Source organism: Marmota monax, unplaced genomic scaffold (assembly GCF_021218885.2).
Source record: "Marmota monax isolate L192 unplaced genomic scaffold, Marmota_monax_Labrador192_F-V1.1 WCK01_AAM20220418_F8-fsc00069, whole genome shotgun sequence".
NCBI lineage: Eukaryota > Metazoa > Chordata > Mammalia > Rodentia > Sciuridae > Marmota > Marmota monax.
This window is the reverse complement of record NW_026695243.1, coordinates 5,117,756-5,139,488: the sequence shown is the minus strand read 5'-3', so window position 1 is coordinate 5,139,488 and position 21,733 is coordinate 5,117,756. Positions and strand designations below refer to the sequence as shown.

Below are 21,733 nucleotides of genomic sequence, written 5' to 3'. Positions count from 1 at the left end.
CCTCCAGATTTAAAAAAAAAAAAAAAAAAAAAAAAGAATGATTTCCAGGCTGGGGGAGGTGAACATTTGTTCCCTTGCCCTGATTTGCCTCCAAAGGAAGAAGCCCTGGGAGCCTCAGGAGCCCTGCCATCTCCTGAGCCCCACGGGGCCCTTCAGCTTTCCGAGGATCCCAATGCCTGCTCCTGGGCCTGCAACACCCTCCAAGGCCCAGCTTGACCTGGTGGTGGTGGATTCAATTCCTCCCCATCTGGGCTCTTGTATACCTGGGGCCACCTCTACTGTATCATGTAGAATTTTGTTTTTCTACATTGGAAACTTCTTGAGGCCAGGGGCTGGGTCTACTCACCCCTGTCTGTATCTATCAGACCTGAGGACCAGGAGGCACTCAGTGAAATGTCTGCTGAACAAATTAATTAGTTTCCATTTAACAAGCTCATTAGGGATCTGTCTTCCCACCATTAGGAAGCAGGAAGGTTCCTTCTTTCTTGGAAAGATCTACCTTCAGGGGACGACGGCAGAAGCTCAGCCTTTGCAAGTAGAAGGCCATCTGCCGAGATTCCTGGGGCACCGATTGGGTTTTAAAGAAATGAGGCGTGAGTGAACAAGGAGGGACACTTAAACAAGACATTTGTATATTAAAAACTTCACATTAAATATACATCATTATACAGTGTATCACATAGAATTGGAACTTTACAGGACATATTTTCAGCCATGAATGGTTAGAAGGAGGCAGTGATACAAATAGCCTCAAGGAGGATGACAGAGAGGCCAGGGCCACTTGTGCCCCAAGGGTGCCTTCAAGATTTGGTCTTTGCAGGTCACTGGTTCCAGAAGTGTGAAGAGACGGGGTGGTTTGTTGGACAGTCATCTGATTCAGACAGGGCCCTTCGGGAGGAGTGTCCACGGGCCAACCCCAAAAGCCAGTTGGCTCTGTGAGCAGGCTTTCTGCATGTACTTCCCCATGGCCTGTGGGAGCACAGGATAGGCCTGGCCACCTGTCGTTGCCAAACCCTTGCCAAGTGACATCAGCGACTTCTGAGTGTCTCTGAGAGCTACTGGGCTTGGTGTTCACAGTCTTGATCCTGAAACCACGGAAGCAGAGCCCCTGAGAGGGCTTCACCTGCTGACACGAGGCCCTTGGGGGAAGCTCCACCGGAATGGCTCCTGCCACCAGCCCAGAGTGGCCCTGCAGGGAGAGGCCCAGCCTGCCTGAAGACTCAGCCTTTCACCACTTGCCTGTGCAGGGCTGCTCTGGGAGTCTCTCCAGGGGACCCCCCACTGAAAGGCTCAGGGCTGACAGGCAGGTGGGCCTCTCCCCGACAAAGCCTCCTTTCTTTCTGTGGATGCCATCTTGTTCTGCTGGGCTGCCAAAAGGGTCCTTGACTCCTCAGCGCTCAAGGACAGAGCTGCTGAAGTGCCCAGGGCATTGTGGTCAACAATGAAGTCAGCAAAGGAGGCAAAGAAAGAAAACAACTGCCTGTTGGTGGCTGGAGGTTGCATTCTGAGACAAGATGCTGAGGGGGAGATATGGTGTGGCCGGGAGCTTTTCTTTTTACTCAAAGAAATCCAGCTCATTTCCCCCCACCCCTTTCCATTAATTGGCAGCAGATGAAAAAAAAAACAGCCAAAACAAAAACTAAACCAACGCCAGTAACCTGAGTGTGAGTGTTTCTGAAAGGGAAAAGCTGTTTCAATTGTTAGATGTCCAAGAAAACATGAATACACGCTGACGGAGGAAACGGCCACAATTAGAGGAAGAAGAGGGAGAGGTTCATAAAATTAAGGGAAAAAAATCCTTTTAGCAGCTCCTGTCCTGTGTGCTGGCTCCTCTGCTGGCCCTGGTCCCTAAGGGGAGCAGGAGATTGGGCCTCTGGGGAAATTTCTGGAAGAGGAAGGCAGGGGGCTTGGGAAGGAGGGTCCTGGGAATTCCTTAAAGAAGCAAAGGCAAGAGAGAGGGAGAGGCAGCTTCCCCTTGCCCACAGGCAGAGCCTTTCTGAGAAGTTCTCTGGCAGATGGGCTCTGGGAGGGCTGTTGACAATGAAAGCCTTTCCCTCCTGCTGGCCCATGGAGTCGCCTCCCCACATCCTCAGCCTCCACCAGGTGTTCTGGGTGGCACCTGTTTGGAGAAGTGCCAGTTCCTGGCTCATTTTCCTCATTCACCCCCACCAGAGGCCTTGGTCACTCCTGCTCCCCCAGTGCCCTGAAGGACATTTTGGAAAATGCAAGACAGGCAAGGCTCAGAGTTGGTTTCACTGGAGACTAAACCCAGGTTGCAGCCAACTCGGTCATCCTGAGGGGCTGGAGCCCTTGGACCGACATACAGGGACCGGAGAATGACCCCAGAGGCGGACTGGGTGTTAGGGAAGGGAGGCCAAGGAAATGGCTTTGGCCAGAAGTTGCTGAAATCCAGGGCAGCCGCCCAAATGTACCTTTTAGTCTTGATCTGCCCCAGCCTGACAGGCAGCCTTGGCAAGTCCTGCTCCTCTGGGTCTCTGCCTCCACATCTGAGAAGCAGCCTAAACCATCTCTAAAGCCCTGGGCTTGAGCCATCTTGGAAGGACTAAGTCTAGACCTGCTGGTGATGTCTAGACTCAGCCCTCCCTACTCTTCCCCTGTGTGCTGGAGATCACCATCACAGTGGGCCACCATACTTCCAGTCCATTCAGATCCGCAGGATACGGGGAGCACCTGTACTTGCAGCAGGCTGCAGAACCCTGGCTGAGTCTCTTGCACCTCATTCAGCAGCTGGCAGCCTACTGAGTGGTGGAGAAGACAGAGACAGGATGCTATCTGTGTCTGTGCAGGTGGTTTTATTTGTGTGGACGCAGTGTGGATACCAGCATCCATGTCCCCACCCCCACCTCCAGAGCAGGGTGACAGTGAGGTCACGCAGAACCAATGATTGATAGAGCAGTGGCCCTGGAGTCTGTTCCGCTGCTTATAAACCGTGTGACCTTGAACAAGTGACTTTCCCTCTCTGAGCCTCCCTTTTCTCCACAGGGTGACACTGATTGGATAATGGGAAGAGTTCTTTTTAGACTGCTGGGTGCTGGGCACCTGAGGACTCAGCTAGAAATGGTCATCACTGTCAGGTGGGGGCCTGGTTGCTTGGTCAGCCTGATTATATTGCTGAAGCCCCAACACAGGGCCCAGCTACACCTTCCTGCAGGTGACTGTCCTCTGGCCACACTGCCTCCCCTATGTGCCTCTGCCCGGTCAGCTGCCTGCCTGGAGTCTCTGCCCTCGCCCCACCCAGGGCCTGTCACACCAACCAGCAAGCCCAGGAGACACAGCTTGCCCAGGGGAGGAAACCCACAGACAAGCACTGCCTCACGGTGGTTTATAAAAAAGGGATAAGAATATATATTAAATGACTATTTTATTTACACACCCTATTCATAAATAATTGCATCTTCTTTTTGACGGCACAATGATTCCTTAGAGATCTAATGATTACACTGTGACTAAAGGTAGATGGGGCTTACTCTGTGTGTGTGTGTGTGTGTGTGTGTGTGGCCATGGTCTCTCACATATGTGCTTCTGTGCACACTCAGAGATACGCACACGCCAGAGGGAGTGGCTCCGGGAGCCAACAGTCAGCTCCCAGCACCAGTGGGAAAACTTTGCCCACACACAGGTGTGAGTTCGAGACAGCTGGAGAACAAAGAGATGCAGCCCAGGAGCACCCAGCCTGCGCCCCGCCCCCTAGAGCTGCTGTGCCTTTGTTCACCCTGCAAGGCATCTCTTTGGATTGCAAATATTTTAATTCACAGAACTCAAGGAGGGGGTGGGTGTGGGGACTGGGGTAGTGTGGCCGCCACCCCTCTCCCTTCATCCAGGCCTTCTCCAGCCCCTGACCCCCCTAAGTGGCAACAGCATCCTAAGACATGCAGTGGTGTGCTAGTACCATACACGACAAAGTGGAAAGGCTGGCAACATGGCCGGCTGGTTGGGGCTGGTGCCCTGCTGGCTCCTCCAAGTCTCGGGCTCTGTCACAGAGCAGGGAGGGGCTGGTCCGCTCACAGGGTCCTTACGGCCACGGGGTAGAGGAGGGACAAGTGCTCAGCCCCTTTGATGGGCAGCTTTCTGGTGGTGTAGTAGTGGATGACTTCTGGGACACTGTCGAAGGGTGGACTGTTCTGGCCCAGAATGTATTTCTCTTTGGTTTTGGCCAGTTTCATGTGCATGAAGCCCTGGTTGCTCCTGTGAACAAAACACAGAGGTTAGTCGGATCTGCAGGTTGCTGGGGCTGAGAGAAAGGGAGCATCTGTCACGGTGCCCCTCATTTCTTCTAATTTCCCAAGAACTATCCCTGGTGCAGGGGCTGGGATCAGATACCTGCTAAGGTACAAGGACTCCCCAGCTGCAGAGGAATTCCAGCCACAGAGCAGCTGTGAGCTGTCACTTTCCAAGCCAGGAATGAAGCCAGGGACTGGCTGAAATGCCGCTGAACCCAAGAGCACCCCCAGTTCCAGTGTCCAACCAGGAACCAGTAGCAACCAGAGGCTGGAGGGTCTTTCCACCCTGAGAACTTCTGGGAGTAAAAAGGAGCCCCTCTGGCTGTTACTGATATAATACCAGCTGGAGACTTGCCTGGCAGGTGCAAAGTATGCTTGTGTCCCCAGTGTCATGACAAGTAGGCAGGACAGGGGTCCATACCTGGTTGTCACATGAATAAAAGGTGTGGCAAGGGCAGCTGTCTTCCTCTCTTAGTAGCGAGGAACTGTCACTGAGAAAGGGTCACCTACCCAGGGACTACATTTCCCAGCCTCCCTTGGGTCTAGTTAGCCTTGTGACTAGCTGTAGCCCTGGGCAGGCACTCCCCTGTCTCCTCAAGGGCCAGCTTATTTCTGCAGCGCTCTGAGCAGTCTTCCAGGCTCCCTGAGGCAGGACTCTTTACTGAGGATACTCCCACTGTCATAGGCACTTGCCTTCCCAAACTTCCCCAATTTCCTGAGAGCACCATAGAGGAGCAGGGCTAGGTCTCTGTGCCCACCACACCAGACCTGGGAGCTGAACCTGTGTGTCCCCAGGCCCATGCAGCCTGCCATGCATCAGTGTGCTGGGTGGGCGCAGCTCACAGATGGCCAAGGCCACAGTCCAACCACTGGCACCGCATGGCACCATCAGACCTCTCCCATCTCATGCCCTGGCTCCTACCACACTGGCTCACCCAGGTTTCCATCAGCCTGCCTTCACACAGGCCATCCTTTCCCTGCCCACTCAGCCAAGTCTGGCCTTTTATGACGGGATGATGTCTCTGCTGTCACACTTGCAGAGGCTGGAGTTTCCAGAGCAAGGCCCAGTTTACCAAGTATTTATCCCTTAGTTGGAAAGCAGGGGCTTCCCAGCTTCCTGCAACCACCTCCACTGGTTAACTTGTGAACAGCCAGAGGGGCCTGGCTTCCAGGGGCCCATAGCCATACCCAGCAAGGCTGACAGCCCTGGTGGATGTAGAAGACACATTTCCTTCACTCAGGACTGGGCCCAAGTGCCCCCTCATAACAACATTTTCAAATGGGCAGAACAAATGCTTAATGAAGTGTGGGCACTGAGCAATACGTCTGCTCATAATAATGCATTTAGAGATGTCACCCTCGGCTTAAAGGAAATCGTTTGGAGAGCAATTACGTTTTCAAGAGAGAATAATTCCTGCAAAGAACTAAAATTTAAATCAAGATTTTTTTAAGGCTGGCAATGTTCTAATTACAGAGCCTGTAGCAAGTTCCGCTCCTCTGTGAAGGGTCACTTCACCAGAGAATTGCCTCCATGTGTCTGAGGAGCAGGAGGCGCACTTGCTGAGCCCCTTAGAAAGGCAACAGTGAGCGTGTTAAATGGAAAATGCAAAGCCCCCCATGAGCGAGGACCCTTCCACACAGCACCATGGAGGGACTGCAAATCCATCCGTGCCGGCTTGGGAAGGACTGGGAGCACTTTGGTGGTGTGTTGCAACCATGGGGCAGAACAGGGAGCCTGGAGAGCTCCGCCTAGTGCTCAGCTGGGCTGGAGGTGGGACCCTGGGCCTGGAGGGGGGAGTGTCCTTAGTATGTCATTCCCTTAGGCAGGCGCAGAGTGGGGTCATGTTCTGGGGAGGCAAGCCATGGGGTTGGGACCCTCTCAGCTCTATGGCTGGGGGAGCAGAGCAGAGGACAAGACAGAGGATCACAGTGGCTGGGGGAGCCACGTTGGCACAGCTCTGTCCATGGGCATTTTTAGCCCGTTTTACTTCCTAAATGAGCGAACGTGACCTTCCCCCTGGTTTGTCTTACACTGTCCAGTGGGCGGTGACGGTAGCAGCAGTTCTGTTGGTGCCACAGGTGGGAGTTGATGCTCCTCTTGTCCAGGGCACCAGCTTGGAATAATCCCTCGGGTGGCAGAAATTACACACTGTCATCTCTCCTCCACTGCCTTTGGACAGCGGGCCCAGATGCTCCCTGAGTCCTTCCCACCTACGGGACCTGTTTGTTCCTCCGACAACCCACGGCTATTTCACCCATTTAAGCACCCACCAGCTTGTCACTCTAAGCCAAGCTGGTCATGAAGCTCTGACACCCAGGCAGATCTGGGACCAGAGTTCAGGCCCTAAGAGCCCCCAGTCTCTGACCTGATATCCCAGGCAGAGTGAAAGGTCCCCACCCTGACTCTCCTGGGCTCAAGCACTGGACTTGTGCTTCTCTGGCCCCCAGGCTGCCTTGTGCCTTGTTGGGCTCAGTCCCTGCCCCAGCTGGATCCATGATTGGCTCTGAGGCCCACCTTCCAGTCCTGGGTTCCTGCGTAAACCTCATCAGCTGCCTCGTCCAGAGGGCTTCCTGCAGGAAGGCCTCTGAAGACGGTCTCTGTCCCTCTGCTGCTGTTGGGCCTCAGTCCTGCTCTCCGGGGCATCACCCTGGATCACTGCCTGGGGGCAAGTGGCTCCCACATACTTCCTCTTAACCAGGCCTTGTGTCCCTGAGTACTAAGGCACAGACAGGGAAGGTCACTGACCCATGCTTACACAGCAATCATAGCAGATACTCTTGACCCCAGCACCTCCAGAGCCAGAAGAGTGTCCTGCCTACCCTTGATGCTCGATGTGAGGCCAGGCCAGGTCAGGCAGAGGCGTCAGACCCTGACCAAGTGTCTCCCTGACTCTGAACCTCAGCATCCACAATGCCTATAGGCTGACAGCAGCTCAGAGGCAGCGAAAGGGCTGGGAATGAAAGACAGGACGTGTGGCCTTTACACAGGGGATGTCTCAGGATTGGAATGCGTGTCCTGAATGGTGAAGACCCCAGCCATTAACATCCCCAGGGGTTCTTGGGTTCCAGGAGGATCAGCTATGGTCAGATGACACCTTGTCCACACACACCGAATAGCTGTTATGTTCCCATAATTTATCTTGACTAGTCACAAGGTCTCTGAGAGTGAGAGGCCACCTAACAATAGCTGAAGATTGAAAAGTGGCTGTCAGTGATAGTTTTTCTCTTTTTTTTGGTACTGGGGAGATTAAACCCAGGAGCACTTAATCACTAAGCCATATCCCCAGCATTTTTTTGATATTTATTTAGAGACAGAGTCTCACTGAATTGCTTAGGGCCTTGATAAGTTGCTGAGGCTGGCTTTGAACTTGTGATCCTTCTGCCTCAGCCTCCTGAGCTGCTGGGATTACAGGCATGCACCACGGCTCCTTGGTACCTCAGTGGTGGTTTTAGTAACTTCCAACACAAAAGAGAAGGATGCCGACCTAAAGATCAGAATTTCCGTGGAGAAAAAAGGGGTGTCTCAGGGATGGGGTGTACACAGCCATGGTGGCTTTGAACAGAACATTTATGGAATTAGAAGCAGCCTGTGGGGTACATATCTCTCACTCCCTTGGTACCTTAGAGGAAACAGGCCAAGAGGAACACTACCCGGCCCAAGGCATCCAGTAAGGGGGACAGCAGATGCAGCCAGACCCCAGGTCCTGGTTTCCAGGCCCAGGTGGGATGGGCTCTGGGATGCTTCTCTTTAAGGCAGTGGCTCCTGAGAAGCTCTTGAGCATGGGGCACCACTGTCATTCCGGGAGGCACTGTCCCCACGGAGCTCTGACAGGCTCCTGCTGCCTGCATCAGTCCCATCTCTTTGATAGGACATCTTGCGAGAGCAAAGTCACAATTAGGGGTGTCTCTGGTGGGTGACCTGTCTAATGAGTCTTGTAAGGTCACAGAGGTGGGGGTGCTGGGGCTGTCATGTGCTCAGATAGCTCATCATCATCACAAAAAGCATCTCCTTGTCACCAGGATGAGCAGACAGGGCCTGGTGAGCGGTGCTAATCACAGGCCCCGCCTCGCCTCCTAATCATGAGCTTTAATAAAACACCACTCAGCCCACAGCTGCCGCGCCTCCAAGCAGGGTGCGAGGCCTCACCTCTTGCTTTTAGACCTAATTGCTTGATGCATATTTCATGAAGAATCCTGGGTAATAGTTATGTTAAGTTGCTTCTTTTCATGATGAAATGACTTAAAAACACTTGCATATAATATTTATGAGGGGGGCGGGGGTGGGGGAGGAAATTGCCCTTTGGGACTATGATGCAGGGCCTGGTTATAGGAATCTGTACCCAAGGGATATCTGGTTCACCTTGGTCTGAAAGGTAGTTGGGAGCTGCTTTTTTTGGGGGGGAATCAGATACCTCCATAATATTGTCCCTCAGCTCAAAACCATCCATGGCTCCCCATGGCCAATACAGATTTAAGGATACCCTGCACTTCTTGAGCCCCAGCTGGGCACCAGGCACTGAGCTGTGCTGTTGTCACCCACTGTTCCTTTAAGCAGCACAGCAGTGCTAAGTCAGCATGACTACTACATTTACAGATGGGGAAACTGAGGCTCATGAAGCTCATGGGCCTTGTCTCTTGGGACAGGGTGGGGCCAGGACTGAACCTAAGTCTTGGAATCTGAAGCCTCAGCCTCTTCTTCCCTGGCTCTGTTACCCAACCAGGTGGACCCAGGTGGCCCCTTGGACTCTTTTTGCCAAGTGGCTTCCCTGCAGCTCTGTGAGACCCCATGGTCAGGAATCCTCCTGTTCATTGTGATGCCTCCCAGAAGGCTGAGGTTTACTTCCCACGGACACAGGGAATGTCAGGCCCACAGCCAGGGCACTCCTCTGTCCCGGCCGGCCATCCTCCATCTCTCAGTGATCTAGTCAAGGTCTGACCAGGGCCAGGGAAGGAGGCCCCATGCATCCTGCCCTAGTATAAGGCCTGGAGGCTACTCCACCCCAACCCTGTAGGGTCCAGCCTGGCTGAGCCGGGGTTGAGCCAGGGTCGAGCCAGGGCCGAGCTGCCTACTGCCTGAGAGGCCAGAGGCCAGACGCAGTGGTGACTTTTTCGGGTCAGTACTGGTTCCAAGATGAGCCAGCAAGGACTGTAGAATGAGCTCAGTGAGAGGCAGGATGATGGGGAGTTTCCCGAGGGGCAATCCTGGGAGGTGGTACAAACCCACATGCCCCTGAGTCATGAGAAGTTTTGCCTGAGGGGGGCCATCAGGAAGAGATCCTTTTTTCTTGCAGTTCAAAAAGAAGTCATTCCTGGAGCTGAGCTGGCCAGTGTCCCTGCCCAGTGCCTAAATAAATGGAATGCGAACAGGAGACCCGTCCCCTTCCTAAGGGAGGTCTTCCTGAAGGGGTGAGGATGTGAGCCCACCTGGCCCTCTACTTTGGGGCTCTGAGTAGTTGCATCATTTCTTACTGGGACATTTTAAACATTTGAGCTTTACATGCTATAAAGATTGCTGGGCCAGACCAGTGGAAGGAGAGACTGACCTTGTCATTTAGAATGCAACAGTTGATTACGAGATGGTTCTCAGGGGAGGTGCCACAGGTCCCTTGCCTGCCTTCCATGAGTAGAAGAGCAAGGAGGCCCGGGCACAGAGCCCTGGGAGCACAAGCTCTGTGCTCAGGATGGAGTAGACACGCCACTGGCCCAGAGGGCCCTCTCACCCCCCATAGGCATGCACTGGCTCCAGTCCACACAGAGAGGGACAGGGATGTTTGTGCAGAATCACTGGGGAGTCACGGCCAGCCCTAATGCTGCTTGCTGTGAGCACTGGGTAAGGGGACAGGCTGGAGGCTAACCACAGCAAGCTCCCTCCATGGCTACCTAGGGGCCTACAAAACAGCTCCCTCCTGCCTCAACCCTGCCCCTTGGTTGGCCACGTTCCCTCTGAAGCAGCCAGCTTCCCGCTCAGAACCTCTCTTCTAACCACCTCCTCTTTGACTTCCAAGGAGGTGGGACCTTGTGCTGGGAAGATGTCTCTAGAGAAGCCCTCCTCCCCACACCTGGGAGCAGCGTGCAGCCCCCACTGCAGCGGACCAGCATTCTCTGCCAGATGATCCCAGGATCAGTGTCCCCTGTCATCTCCACTGTGTGGCTGTGGTGCTGGGGTCTTCAGTTCCTCCTCTCGGCAACCCCAAGAGACAGAGACCTCTGAGGGGAAACCGTGGGAGGCACTTGCCTGGGGCTACACAGCCAGAAGGCAGACAGGAGACTGAAGCCCACTGACTTCCACAGAGAGCTGTGGCCACCTGGTGGCTTCCTGTATTCCATTTTCTCCTAATACATTGCAGATGAAGCTGGGAGGGCTGGCATTAAAGGGAAGACCTCTACTGCTCAGGTGAGAAGACCAAGGGCCGGGGAGAAGCAACTGCCAGTCACAGTGCAAGGGCACAAGGGCTTCCTGGGCCAGGGACCAGGACGTGAGTCCTTCTTGCTGTGTGACTGGGCTCTCCAAGTGCACAAGAGGTGGGCTCTGGAGGCCGCTTCCACTTGAGATGTCCTAGGAGTCAAAGGAGGTGGTGGGGAGGAGGGGCTCATGAGACCATGTGGCCGACACCCGCATCCTGCCACTCCCTCCACATGGACACAGACACCAAGTTGTTGTGAGCCGTGTCTAAATGTAAACATGACCGAGCCAAACAACTTGATTTACAATCAAATAATTAGGTTTTCAGTAAGCACACGGGCAGCAATTAGCTTTCCCAGGCCGCTCTACGTTGGCGGCCCAGGGTGAAGGTCTTTGGTAAATCATGACAAAAGCCATCTCCAGGCAGAAGAGCAGGTGGGGACTTCTTCAGGCCAACAGGGAGAGGCACACAAAGCAGCAGTGGGTCAGAATGAATCCATTATGGGCAGTTTTCTTAGGAGAAAATCAACAGTTTATATATAAGAGCTTTTGTTTTTAATAACATTGGATATTGAACCCAGGGGCACTGAGTTATACCCCCAGCACTTTTAAATTTTATTTTCAGACAGGGTCTCCCAAGTTGCCCAGCCTGGCCATGAACTTGCAATCCTCCTGCCTTAGTCTCCCAAGTAGCTCGGGTAACAGGGAATGAGAGGTTTTTTTAATGACAGCAGAGGAAGTGACCTTCTTGTTGCTGGCGGTAATCAGTGGGAGGGTAATGATGTCTGGTGGGGTCAGCTGGATGGCTGCTGCAGTGCTCCTGGTCAATGCTCCCACTGGCCCTCACACTTGGGCAAATGCACAGGGAAACTGCAGGTAGGGCTGGCGATGGCACCTGAATGAGGCCAAGCACTGAACTGAAGTCAGGGCCTGGTCGGTCTCTGTCCCCCTAATGTCATGGGCTAGGCTAGCCCTTCCTCCCTGGGTCTCAGTGTCCCCATCTGGAAAAGGTGGAGGTGTTTCTCTAGTGCTGAAGTTCTCAAGCCAGGGCAGGGTGGACAGGGATCACCCCAGCACCAAACAAGAGGGAAAATCCTCATGTCCAGCACTGGTCACAGTGGCCCTCCAGGCTTGGGGACAGCAACATGGCAAAAGCAGGCTTCCTAAAGCCTGTGTCAATGGGATGGACAGACTCCATTCAGGCCAAGGGTGGTCCTTATCTACAGAGGACAAGCTCTTCATAGCCCACACTCTCAACTGGGGCCAATGTGAAGCCCCTTAACCCGGGGTATCTGGCAATATCTGAAGCGGATGTGGGTTTTACTGGCATCTAGTAAGAGATCAGGGACGCTACAACGCTACTAAACACACAACGACACAACTAAGCACACAGGAGAGGATAACCAAGCTCAAAATAGTAGTGCTGAAGTTCAAGTGCCACCAGCACCTGTAATTCCTCATCTGAGACGGAAACAGCATCCAGTCCTGCCTCACAGCTGCTGCAAGCACAGTGCCAACTTCCCCGGAAGTGAGAGTGCTTGATAAAGGAGAGGCCAGTCCACTCTTGATTCAAGAGTTTAAGACTCAACACAACCTGCCCAACAGCTTGTCTCTAAGGGCTCCAGGCTGTTTCCAGGGACCAAGCCCCAGGTCCCACCTCCAGCTAGCAGATGAGGGGAACATGCCACACCTGAAGCAAGCTCCAAAGCAGGGGTCACGCAGATGCTGGGCAAAGGCAGTTTTGGGGGTCAGGACCAGCTAGCCGCCTAGGAAGGGCATGATGGCTCTTACACGCCAAGGGGAGCTAGAGGCTGGGATCCACCCAGGAGGGCTAGCGCACCCAGGCGAGGATGCTTGGAGGTGGTAGTGGACACAACCCAGGGCTCAGGGCCACCAGAGCTGGGTCTGAGGCCTGCCCTGGCCCTTCTGAGCTGCACACTGTCTTCGCTTCCTTCTTCATCTGTGCGATGGAGCCCTGTCCTGAGGTCTGAACTGGACTGTGGGTAAGCACATGTTGCCAGGTGCTGAGGTGCTCCCAGAACACGCTGATGGCCCAGGGGCCCGGTCGGCTGGTTGGCCAGCCTCACCCCTTGGCAGCATGATGGGGAACCCGAGGCTGGCAGCAGACTGGAGCTCGGGATGCCCTTCCTAGGTTTGGAAATGAAGAGCGCAGCTCTTTCTGAGAGCACCGATGCAATGTGGGACAAGGGCCCGGGGTCTTCATGTGGGCCTCCTTTCTGCCTCCAGGGCAGAAGCCACTACACAAGCTGCTGCCCGTTTGGTTTGTCTGGCTGGTTCCAGGCTGGCCCAACCAAGCACCAGTGTCTCCCTGTCTGTCTGTCCTGTCACGCCAAAGCCACGGACAGCCAGGAGGCCCAGGCTCTGGCGCTGGCTCTGTCACTGGGGGACACTGGCAGGGTGCTTCCTGCCCTGAGATCAACTTTCCCAAACATCAAGTGGGATTTCACGACACTCCTTCTAAAGCACACTGTCACACAAAAGGATCCATGTGAAAAGAGAATAGGAGGATGGTCTCTGACTTTTATTAAGTGCCTAGTGTGTGCACTGCTTTGTATTTAACACTCTGAGGGAGACAAGATTTCAACCACAGGCTCTGAGACCATTTGGTTCCCTGTCTTCATTTTATAGTTGACCATGAATCCCATTCTGCAGTGTGCCTGCCCCCGTGCCATCAGCTGCAGGTCAGCCTCTGGCACTACCCGCATGCCCATGACAGAGTGTGATGAGGAGAGGGGCAGGGCGATGGAGAGAAGAGCAGTGGCATCCTCCCACACCTGGATTTCCATCCTTGATGCTTATCCCTTCGAGCACTGGCCACCGTCAGGCATGGTGCTGGCCTCACTAGTCTTTTCAGTCCAACCACTGCCCTGACAGGGGCTTCTCTGCTATGCAACCCAAGGAATTCATCAGCACCGCAATGAAGGGGATTTACTGTTCATAAAGCACCTATATATAATTTTTCTTAAATGAGAAAGAGGAAGGAGGAGGAGGAAGAGGAGCTGGCATCACCCTGAGCAAATGCAGAGGTCTTTTAAAACTGCAAATTAAGCTGGGTGCAATGACACCTGCCTGTAATCCCAGTGACTCAGGAGGCTAAGGCAGGAGGACTGTGAGTTCAAAGTCAGCCTCAGCAACTTAATGGGACCCTAAACAACTCAGTGAGACCCTGTCTCAAAATAAAAAGGCTTGGGATGCGGCTCAGTGGTTAAGCACCACTGAACTGAATCCTTGGTACCCAAAACAAAACAAAACAAGCCAAAAACTGCAAGTTAAAACAGATCTACCTACTCAGTGGCCCCTGCATCTAACCTGAGGGTGTTTTTCTCCTCCCTGGAATTTCAAAGGCATCCAGACACCCTGGTCTTTTGCAAATCATATGAATGACAGTGACTCCCACTAGAACCACTGTCCTTGGGGATCTGAGCCTCAGTTTCTTCATCTGTGAAATGGGGAATAGTTCATAGTCCATGAAAACTGCCACCCTCCCAGGCCTCAGTTTCCCCATCTATACAAGGAAGAGATGGAACTCAAGGGCCATGAGGGTCCCACTCACCTCCTGCTTTGAGGCCTGGCACACAGGAGATGCTCATACCCCATGAGGAGAACAGCTGTTCAGGGGATTAATGAAAACCTCGTGGTCATTAGAGGTATCGAGAGCTCTGGGCTGGAAGAAGAGTGCAGGTTTCTCAAAAGCAGTTTCTTTGGATGTGGCCCAGAAGGTCCGCAGGGCCCAGAGACTCGGCAACTGCAGCTCCCCTGGGACTCTCTGGAGTCAGAATCTGCATTGAACATGCTGCCTGGGAGGTTCTGAAGCACATTCAGGGTTGAGAACCACCACTCTGGCTGCATCATTTTGATAGCCACAGCACTCAGGGTCCAACTTTTTTTTTTTTTTTTTAAACTTTTTTTAAGTTGGCAATGGACTTTAATTAATTAATTTATGTATTTATATGTGGTGCTGAGGATCAAACCCAGTGCCTCACATATGCTAGGCAAGTGCTCTGCCACTGAGCCCAGCCCCAGCCCCAGCCCCAAAGATTTCTAAGACCATTTGAGCAAATTCATCACATAGAGGAGGCTTTTTTTTTGTGTGTGTGTGTGCTGGGGATTGAACCCAGGGTCTTATGCATGCAAGACAAGCACTCTACCAACTGAGCTATTTCCCCAGCCCTTCAGGGTCCAACTTTTTAATCTTTTTTTTTTTTTTTAGTTGTAGATGGACACAATTCTTTATTTTTATTTATTTATTTATTTTTATGGGGGTGCTGAGGATCAAACCCAGTGCCTCACAAGTGCTAGGCAAGTGCTCTACCACTGAGCTACAGCCCCAGCCTAGGGCCCAACTTTTGTTGCTTACCCTCAGCAGCAGGGAGCTCACTCCCTACGAAGATACCCCCTTCCAACCTCAGCCAGCCCTGCCATGGGCAAGCTCTTCCTCATGCTGAGCTGAAACATGGCAGTGTGCTGACAGCGGTGCCAGCTCCAGGAGCTGGTCTCTGCAGGCCATGGTCACTCCTGCCCTGGGAAGGCCCCTCAGAGATCATGAATGTGGGGTGGCTGTTGACCTCCTGAGTTCACCTCTCTCTTCCCCATCCTCTTAATCCCCAAGGACAGGATCCTATTAACACTCAAGAGTCCTCAGGGGCAGACAGCTCTCACCTTCTGACCAAAACCAAAAAAGAGCCTGGGTCCAAGAACATTAAGAAGCAAAGAGTCCATCGGCTTTGCCCACGCTCACAAGATTCAGAAACGCAATTTTGAAAGGTCACTGTCACCCGTCGGTAGTCTGGGCTCTGGAGGGCAAATCTTCTCATGTTGGACATTCACTCTGGCAGCTTCCTGACAACCTCTTTCCACAGGGTGGAGAATTCTCTCAAAATTAAATCTCCAGCTCTCTGCTCCCTAATGAAATTGATTTCTGCCTTGATACACAACAAGGCTTTCATTTTATTATTTGGCTGGGGTCTGACCACATTAATTACAGGTTTTTTCAGCATGGCTGCAAGTAATTGAGTCCCAAAGTTACTTACTATCGGAACGAATTGCTTTTTCAAAAGCACGACTCCCACAAAAGTACAGGAGTCAACGCCACATTTCTCCCTGGACTATGCTTTTGGTTAAGACTGAAACAATTCTGGAAAAAAGTACTTCTCGAGCCTGAAAATCTGAACTCAGGAGTGGTCACGCTGGTTGGTGGAGACCCAGAGCGGGGATGTGCTGGGGAACTAGAGATCACTGACCAGCACTTCTGAGTTTCAAGGCACCTCCCAGACCACAATCTCATGTATACTTCACGATGATCCTGAGACTGTTACTACCCCCGTCGTACAGAGGCAGAAACGGAGGCCAAAAAAGCTAGCTTGAGGCAGAATCCAGATTTGAACCAGGTATTCAGCTCTACACAGTACACCCTCTTAGCCACGGCTCTGTGTGATCTCTCTCTTCTGATCACCCCCAACTAAAGTACCCCCAAGGAACAGACACAAAAGACAGTCACAAAGAAGACCTTAAGAGGGAGTAGAGACCATAAATGGGTCTCCTGACTCCACAGCCAATGAGTTTCCTACTCAGCCTCATTTAACAAACAAGAAGGAAAAAAAGAAAGAAAGAAAGATCATTATAAAAAAAGATTCAGTGTGGAAAATCTAGAAAACACAAATAAGTAAAAAGAAGACAAACCCCGGCGCTCATTTTACCACTCGCAGATAGCTGTTAATCACATCCTGGCACAGCCCCACCCCATGCATATGTATGTGATGCACAGTCACAGGCTGGCTGGAGTCTGTGACCTGACTTCATGACAATCATGGCTCATTTTGAAAACTGAAAGTATTTTTCTCTGGAATATAATCTCCAAATATTTCCTGAGTGCCTACTATGTGCCAGGCCCTCGGATGGTGGGGAGATAAAAAGACTTCTAAAGAAACTCTCGGCCACAAAACATCCCTAGCAGATGCCAGATCATTTCAGACTATCACCTTGAGGGTCAAGGTCAGCAGTCTCAGCCATCAGAGGGCAGAAAGCAGAGTCCTGAGTTTATGTAGCCCGATTTTAACATGGAAACTAAAATGGGTGACATTTTTAAAAAGCCACCCTTACAAAGAAAGGTAGGGTCATGGGAGAGAGGGGATATCACAGAGGTTTCCCCTCTAATCCCAAATCTAAAAATACCTAAACCTTGCTGTTGCTTCACCAATAAACAATTATCCTAGTTTTATTTTCTTTCTTTTTGTTTGTTTCAGGGATCGAACACAGAGACCCTAAACCACTGAGCCACATTCCCAGCCCTTTTCATATTTTATTTGAGGGTTCTCACTGAGTTGCTCAGGGCCTCACTAAGTTGCAGAGGCTGGCTTTGAACTGGTGATCCTCCTGCCTCAGCCTCCTGAACTGCTCCCACGCCCAGCTACCCTGGTTTTCTTGTTTCAATATTATTTCTCTTCTGAGGTCCTATTCAAATGCTACTATATCCCAAAAGCCCTCCAAGATGCATCTGGTCAGACTTACTTTCTTCCTCAGCACCGTGCTTACCTATTTCCTTGTCTAAGCTGGGAGCTCAGAGGCTGGTGTCTTTGTCCAGCCCAGCTGAAGGCCCCGTGCACAGCAGGCGCTCAGTAGTGAGAGCCTGCGCCAGCTCCTTTGTCACCCTGCTCTGCAAGTCTGTGCTAAGTGTGTGAGGCTGGTCCCCAAGCCTGGGGGCCATCAGCAGCATGTGGATATTCAAAAGCAAAATAGCAGGGAGGAAAAAAAGGAAGTTCTATTTAAAGCATTTCTAATAAGCGTGCTTTGCCAAACCCAATTGTTTCTGATATTCCTCTTGGGTGAAGTAATCTTAAAAAGAAAAGGAAAAAAAAAAAAAGAAAAAGGAAAAGAAAAAGAAAAAGCATTATTAAAAGTGGCAAAAACCACCCACGGCTGGGGCTGGAAGGAGGCTGGCGGCTGCTCACTGGGGGAGCTGCCCGGAAAGGAGCAGGCTGGGGCACTAAGAGCTGGGAGTGAGGCGGTGTCCTCTCCAGCAGAGGGCCAGGCTCGTGTGAGTGCCACCTCCCCACCCCCAGAGCAAAACACCATTTTTATAGCTTTAGCATTTGAACTCTGGGAGCAAAGACAAGGGCTGTAAAATCCGACATCTGATTTTATAAATCTGCCTCAAATACCAAGAGCATTTATGGAGAGAATGGGAGAAAGAAAGACAGTGCTTCTCAGCTCAGAAGGGCAATAATCCTCGGATGGAAGTGGGACATGTGGGTTCTGCCAGCAGCTCACCCCAGGACCTCGTCAGGCATCTGACCCAAGACCCCTTTTGGCGCTAAATGCCGGGAGGTCTGGGGAATCATTGAACCCTGCCTGTGACACTGGGTTTTCACTGTAGGAAGCTGGTCACTTCAAAATCTACCAAACACCTCTAGGTGGGGGCCAACCGCATTTCTCTGGGGGCTTTTGAGTTATTTACCCAGATCTAAGCAAAATAAAACCCTACATCCCAAACCCTCTCCTGGGGTCAGCACAAAGACTCTGCAACCCTCCCCACCCCCAACACCCGAGGAGCGGGGAGCGCAGTCTCTTGGAGTTGACAAGAGCTTTCAATTCTATTGTGTCCCTGGCCTAGGGCTGAGAGGCTCAGAGCTGGGAAGCCACTGGCTGACCCCCCTGCCTGGATCCAGGCTCTGATCTTCTGGCTCCTGGTGGCATCTTTATTCTCTGTGCTGTCCCCCTTTCACTGAGGGCAGGCACGTGGTCTGTGCTGCCCTCAAGGCCTGTCCCTGTGGCATCCCATAGACCCTCCCCCCAACCCCCCCACCAACCCATTCCCAGATGGCTCCTACAAAAATTTTGTTAAATAAGTCACATTAACAAGATGTTAGAAATGTGATTGGAAAGAAATGTTTTTCTCATTTGGGGAGACCACCCAGTGCTTCCAGAAAGGAACTGTCCTGGGGCACGAGAGGTTTCCTGGCGACGGATGGGCAGTTGGAATGCCTCCCCTGGTGGCCAGGCTGCACAGGCAGATTGACGCGGGCTGATACGAGATAATTAAAAACTGGCTGGAAACGTAATCAGGGCGGCTCAGATGCTGAGAGGACCGGGCAGCTCTCGGGGGAACAAAGGGCAATGCTGCTGCCTGGCAGGGCGGGGACATGGGGCAGGCAGGGGAGGGCATGTGTGGTGCTGCCAGGCGGGCAGGTGCTCTGGAGCCTGACTGGCAGAGGGAGGCAGGTGAGAGCAGCACCTCTTGCTCTGGGTCTTGGGCAGTGGCGGGAAGCGGGGAAGTGGCAGCAGAACTGGGAGAGTGTTTTCCTAGCTCTTTCAACCAACACTCCTGGTCCACAGCCACCCCGCTGCTCAGAGTTCTGGACATGGTCCTGGACTCCTCTCTCTCCCCTCCCTCGTCAGTTGCCTTTCTCCTCCCGCCACCCCCCTCATCCTTCACTTGGCTCTGGATCTAGCACCATCCACGGCCAGGTGGAGTTTCTGAAAACCTGTCTTGCCAAGTACAGAGGTCACCACTGGCCCTTCTGAGTGGGCCTCAGCCTCTCTCTGCTACCAGAGGCCTTCAGACCAGTCCCTGGGTGGAAACTGACCTTCCAAGCTCAGTTGGAGCAGACGGCCCAGAGGAGCCAGGAAAGATCAGCGGTCCAGGAGTCAGGCTGGTCTGACTCTGTCACAGTCTACAGTCACACTCTGCTTCTGTCCTTCTCTGGCTCCATGGTCTTGGACATGTTCTCAGCCTCCCTGAGCCTCAGTTTCCTTCATGTCAAGTGGGAGCAACGAGGCGCTATGCCTTCTCCACTGGCTGCTTGAGGACTGGACCCAGAGAAGAAACCGGGATCCCCTGGCCAGGTCAAGCATCCTGACACCACTGGGTCAGAGCCAGATGGAACGAGCCCTCCTGTTTTCAGAATCCCACAAACTGGGCCAGGGGCTTCAGGTCTCTGCCACTGCCTGGGAAAAAGTACCAGAAAAATGCCTGGCACGGGGCTGGTGGCCCAGGTCTTGCTCAGAACACCTGGCATAGGTCCTGGGGCCATGCTGTCCACACTGATGGCTTGGACCCTGTTGGAGAGGAAGGGGTAGTTTCTGCTGAGACCCCATGGGACAAAAAGAAGGTGTCAGGCTGTGTTAGACTCCTGAGCCTTCATCACCTGCAACGCGTGAAAGTTGAAGGCAATAATTCTCCCCTTCTCACCACACACCACTACAGTGACAAAGCTGGATCTCCCCTGGTACCAGCCCCCTGACTGGTGCCCCAATGTGCATGGCTTCAGTAACCCAGAGAGGTGGCTGGTGGTGTGGGGCTTTTCCCACCAGCTTGCAGGACTTTGAATCAAGAATGGGCGGAACTCAGACTACTCGGCCCCCTCCCAGAGGAAGGTGCCACCGGAGGCCCACAACTGGTCCTGGACCCCAGCTGGTCAGCTGCCAGGAGTCAGGCGCACACTGTATTGGTCCTTCTCTGGCTCCAGGGTCCTGGACATGGTCCTCGGGATCTGCTCCTGGCATTGTGAGCGCCAGCCTAGGCCTTCTGCCACACTGTCCACTTCATGGCACCCAAATCACCACAGCACTGGGCTCAGGGTCCCAGAGAGGGAATACCTGAAGAGCGAGGGCCCTGGCCTGAGACTTGCTTTACCACTGGTATGGCGCATTTTCTTAGTCATTCTGAGTAAAGGAAAATGACATGGGATGTGTCCTTTCATCTGTGAGGGATCTGCACATTCCAAAGCTCACTGTTCTTGTTTAGTCCCCTGCAAAGAGTCTGAGGAGTCCGTTTGGCCTAAAGCAGCAGCTCCTCATCATGGCATTTCCTTTAGATCTTCTGGAAAAAGAAAACATGAAGCACACTACAAACAGTCTCCTTCTGGCCTGCCTCTCTCACAGGCCAACTCAGCTAGAAACAAGGTCTGGGGTTGAGCGGGAGGCAGCAAGCTTCTTCCTCACTCTGGGCCTTAGTTTCTCCACTTGTAACAGATCATCTAGAAGGTCTCTTTCTGAGCCGGGCATGGTGGCACATGCCTGTAATCCCAGCAGCTCAGGAGGCTAAGGCAGGAGGATTACAAGTTCAAAGCCAGCCTCAGCAAAAGCAAAACACTGTGCAACTCAGCGAGACCCTGTCTCTAAATAAAATACAAGATAGGGCTGGGATGTGGCTCAGTGGTCAAGTGACCCTGAGTTCAATTCCTAGTATACCCCTCCACACACCAAAAGGTCACTTTCTGTCCCCTAAATCCCAAGGTTTTGGTTCAGGGTACTCTGGGAGCTACTACCCTGGCTTGTTGCAAACTTGCTTCCCCATCGGATGAGCAGGAGACCATAACGAAGTAGTGAAAAACAGTATTTGATTGACAATGTCTACAGACTCGGCGGGAAAGCTGGAGGGGCAGCAGGGTGGAGAGACAGGGAAGAGCCTGCTGAGGAGCATCTGCAGCTGCTGCTGATCAGAGATCCGGGAGAGAACTTATCCAAGCCCACACAGCCAGGAAGAGGGCAGCCTGGATTTGACCCTAACTCTGCAAGATTCAAAGTCTTGGTTATGGGAATGGAGGATTTTCTCTAGTTGCAGCCACATAAATGCTAAAATCCTACCACTGTGAAGGAAATCAGATGTGGGTACAGAGACTTCTCAGTTGAACCCAGATCATCCAAAGGCTCTGAGCCAACACTGACCTGTTGCCCCTACAATCTGCGACTCTCCAAAGTCTGCGATGAGGACAGTGGAGCTCTACGATTGAGTACTTGCTACTGCATGTTGGGTGCGCACTAAGCACTTCACCTATATGGTCACACCCATGACACTCATTTTACAAGACAAGGAAACCAAGGCTCAGACACATAAGTCCCATGACCCAAGACCACTCTGCTAGGACATGAAACAGTTGGGTTTCAAGAGCCCAAGCCAGACTGATCCAGAGCCAGGGTCTTCACTGCTGCTCAGAGCTTTCTTCACCTAGAGGAGGAGAGGTGCTGCTGATGGAATACACTGAAGCTGTGTTGCAGGGGAGGCACAGCGTGGATGGCCCATGGCACCTAACCATTTCTCACTGGAGCATTTGCTCCCCTCCTGGGCTGC

General features: G+C 52.7%; 1 protein-coding gene across 1 annotated transcript in view; it reads right to left on the bottom strand.

The window, feature by feature from the left end:
- Positions 1-610: 610 nt before the first annotated feature.
- Positions 611-21,733, bottom strand: part of Shb (SH2 domain containing adaptor protein B) — a 130,540-nt gene continuing 109,417 nt past the window's right edge. Inside the window, exon 6 of the mRNA XM_046457134.2 lies at positions 611-4,206. Within this exon, the coding sequence (XP_046313090.1) occupies positions 4,023-4,206 (184 nt within the window). The 3' untranslated portion in view covers positions 611-4,022. The remainder of the gene's footprint in view (positions 4,207-21,733) is intronic.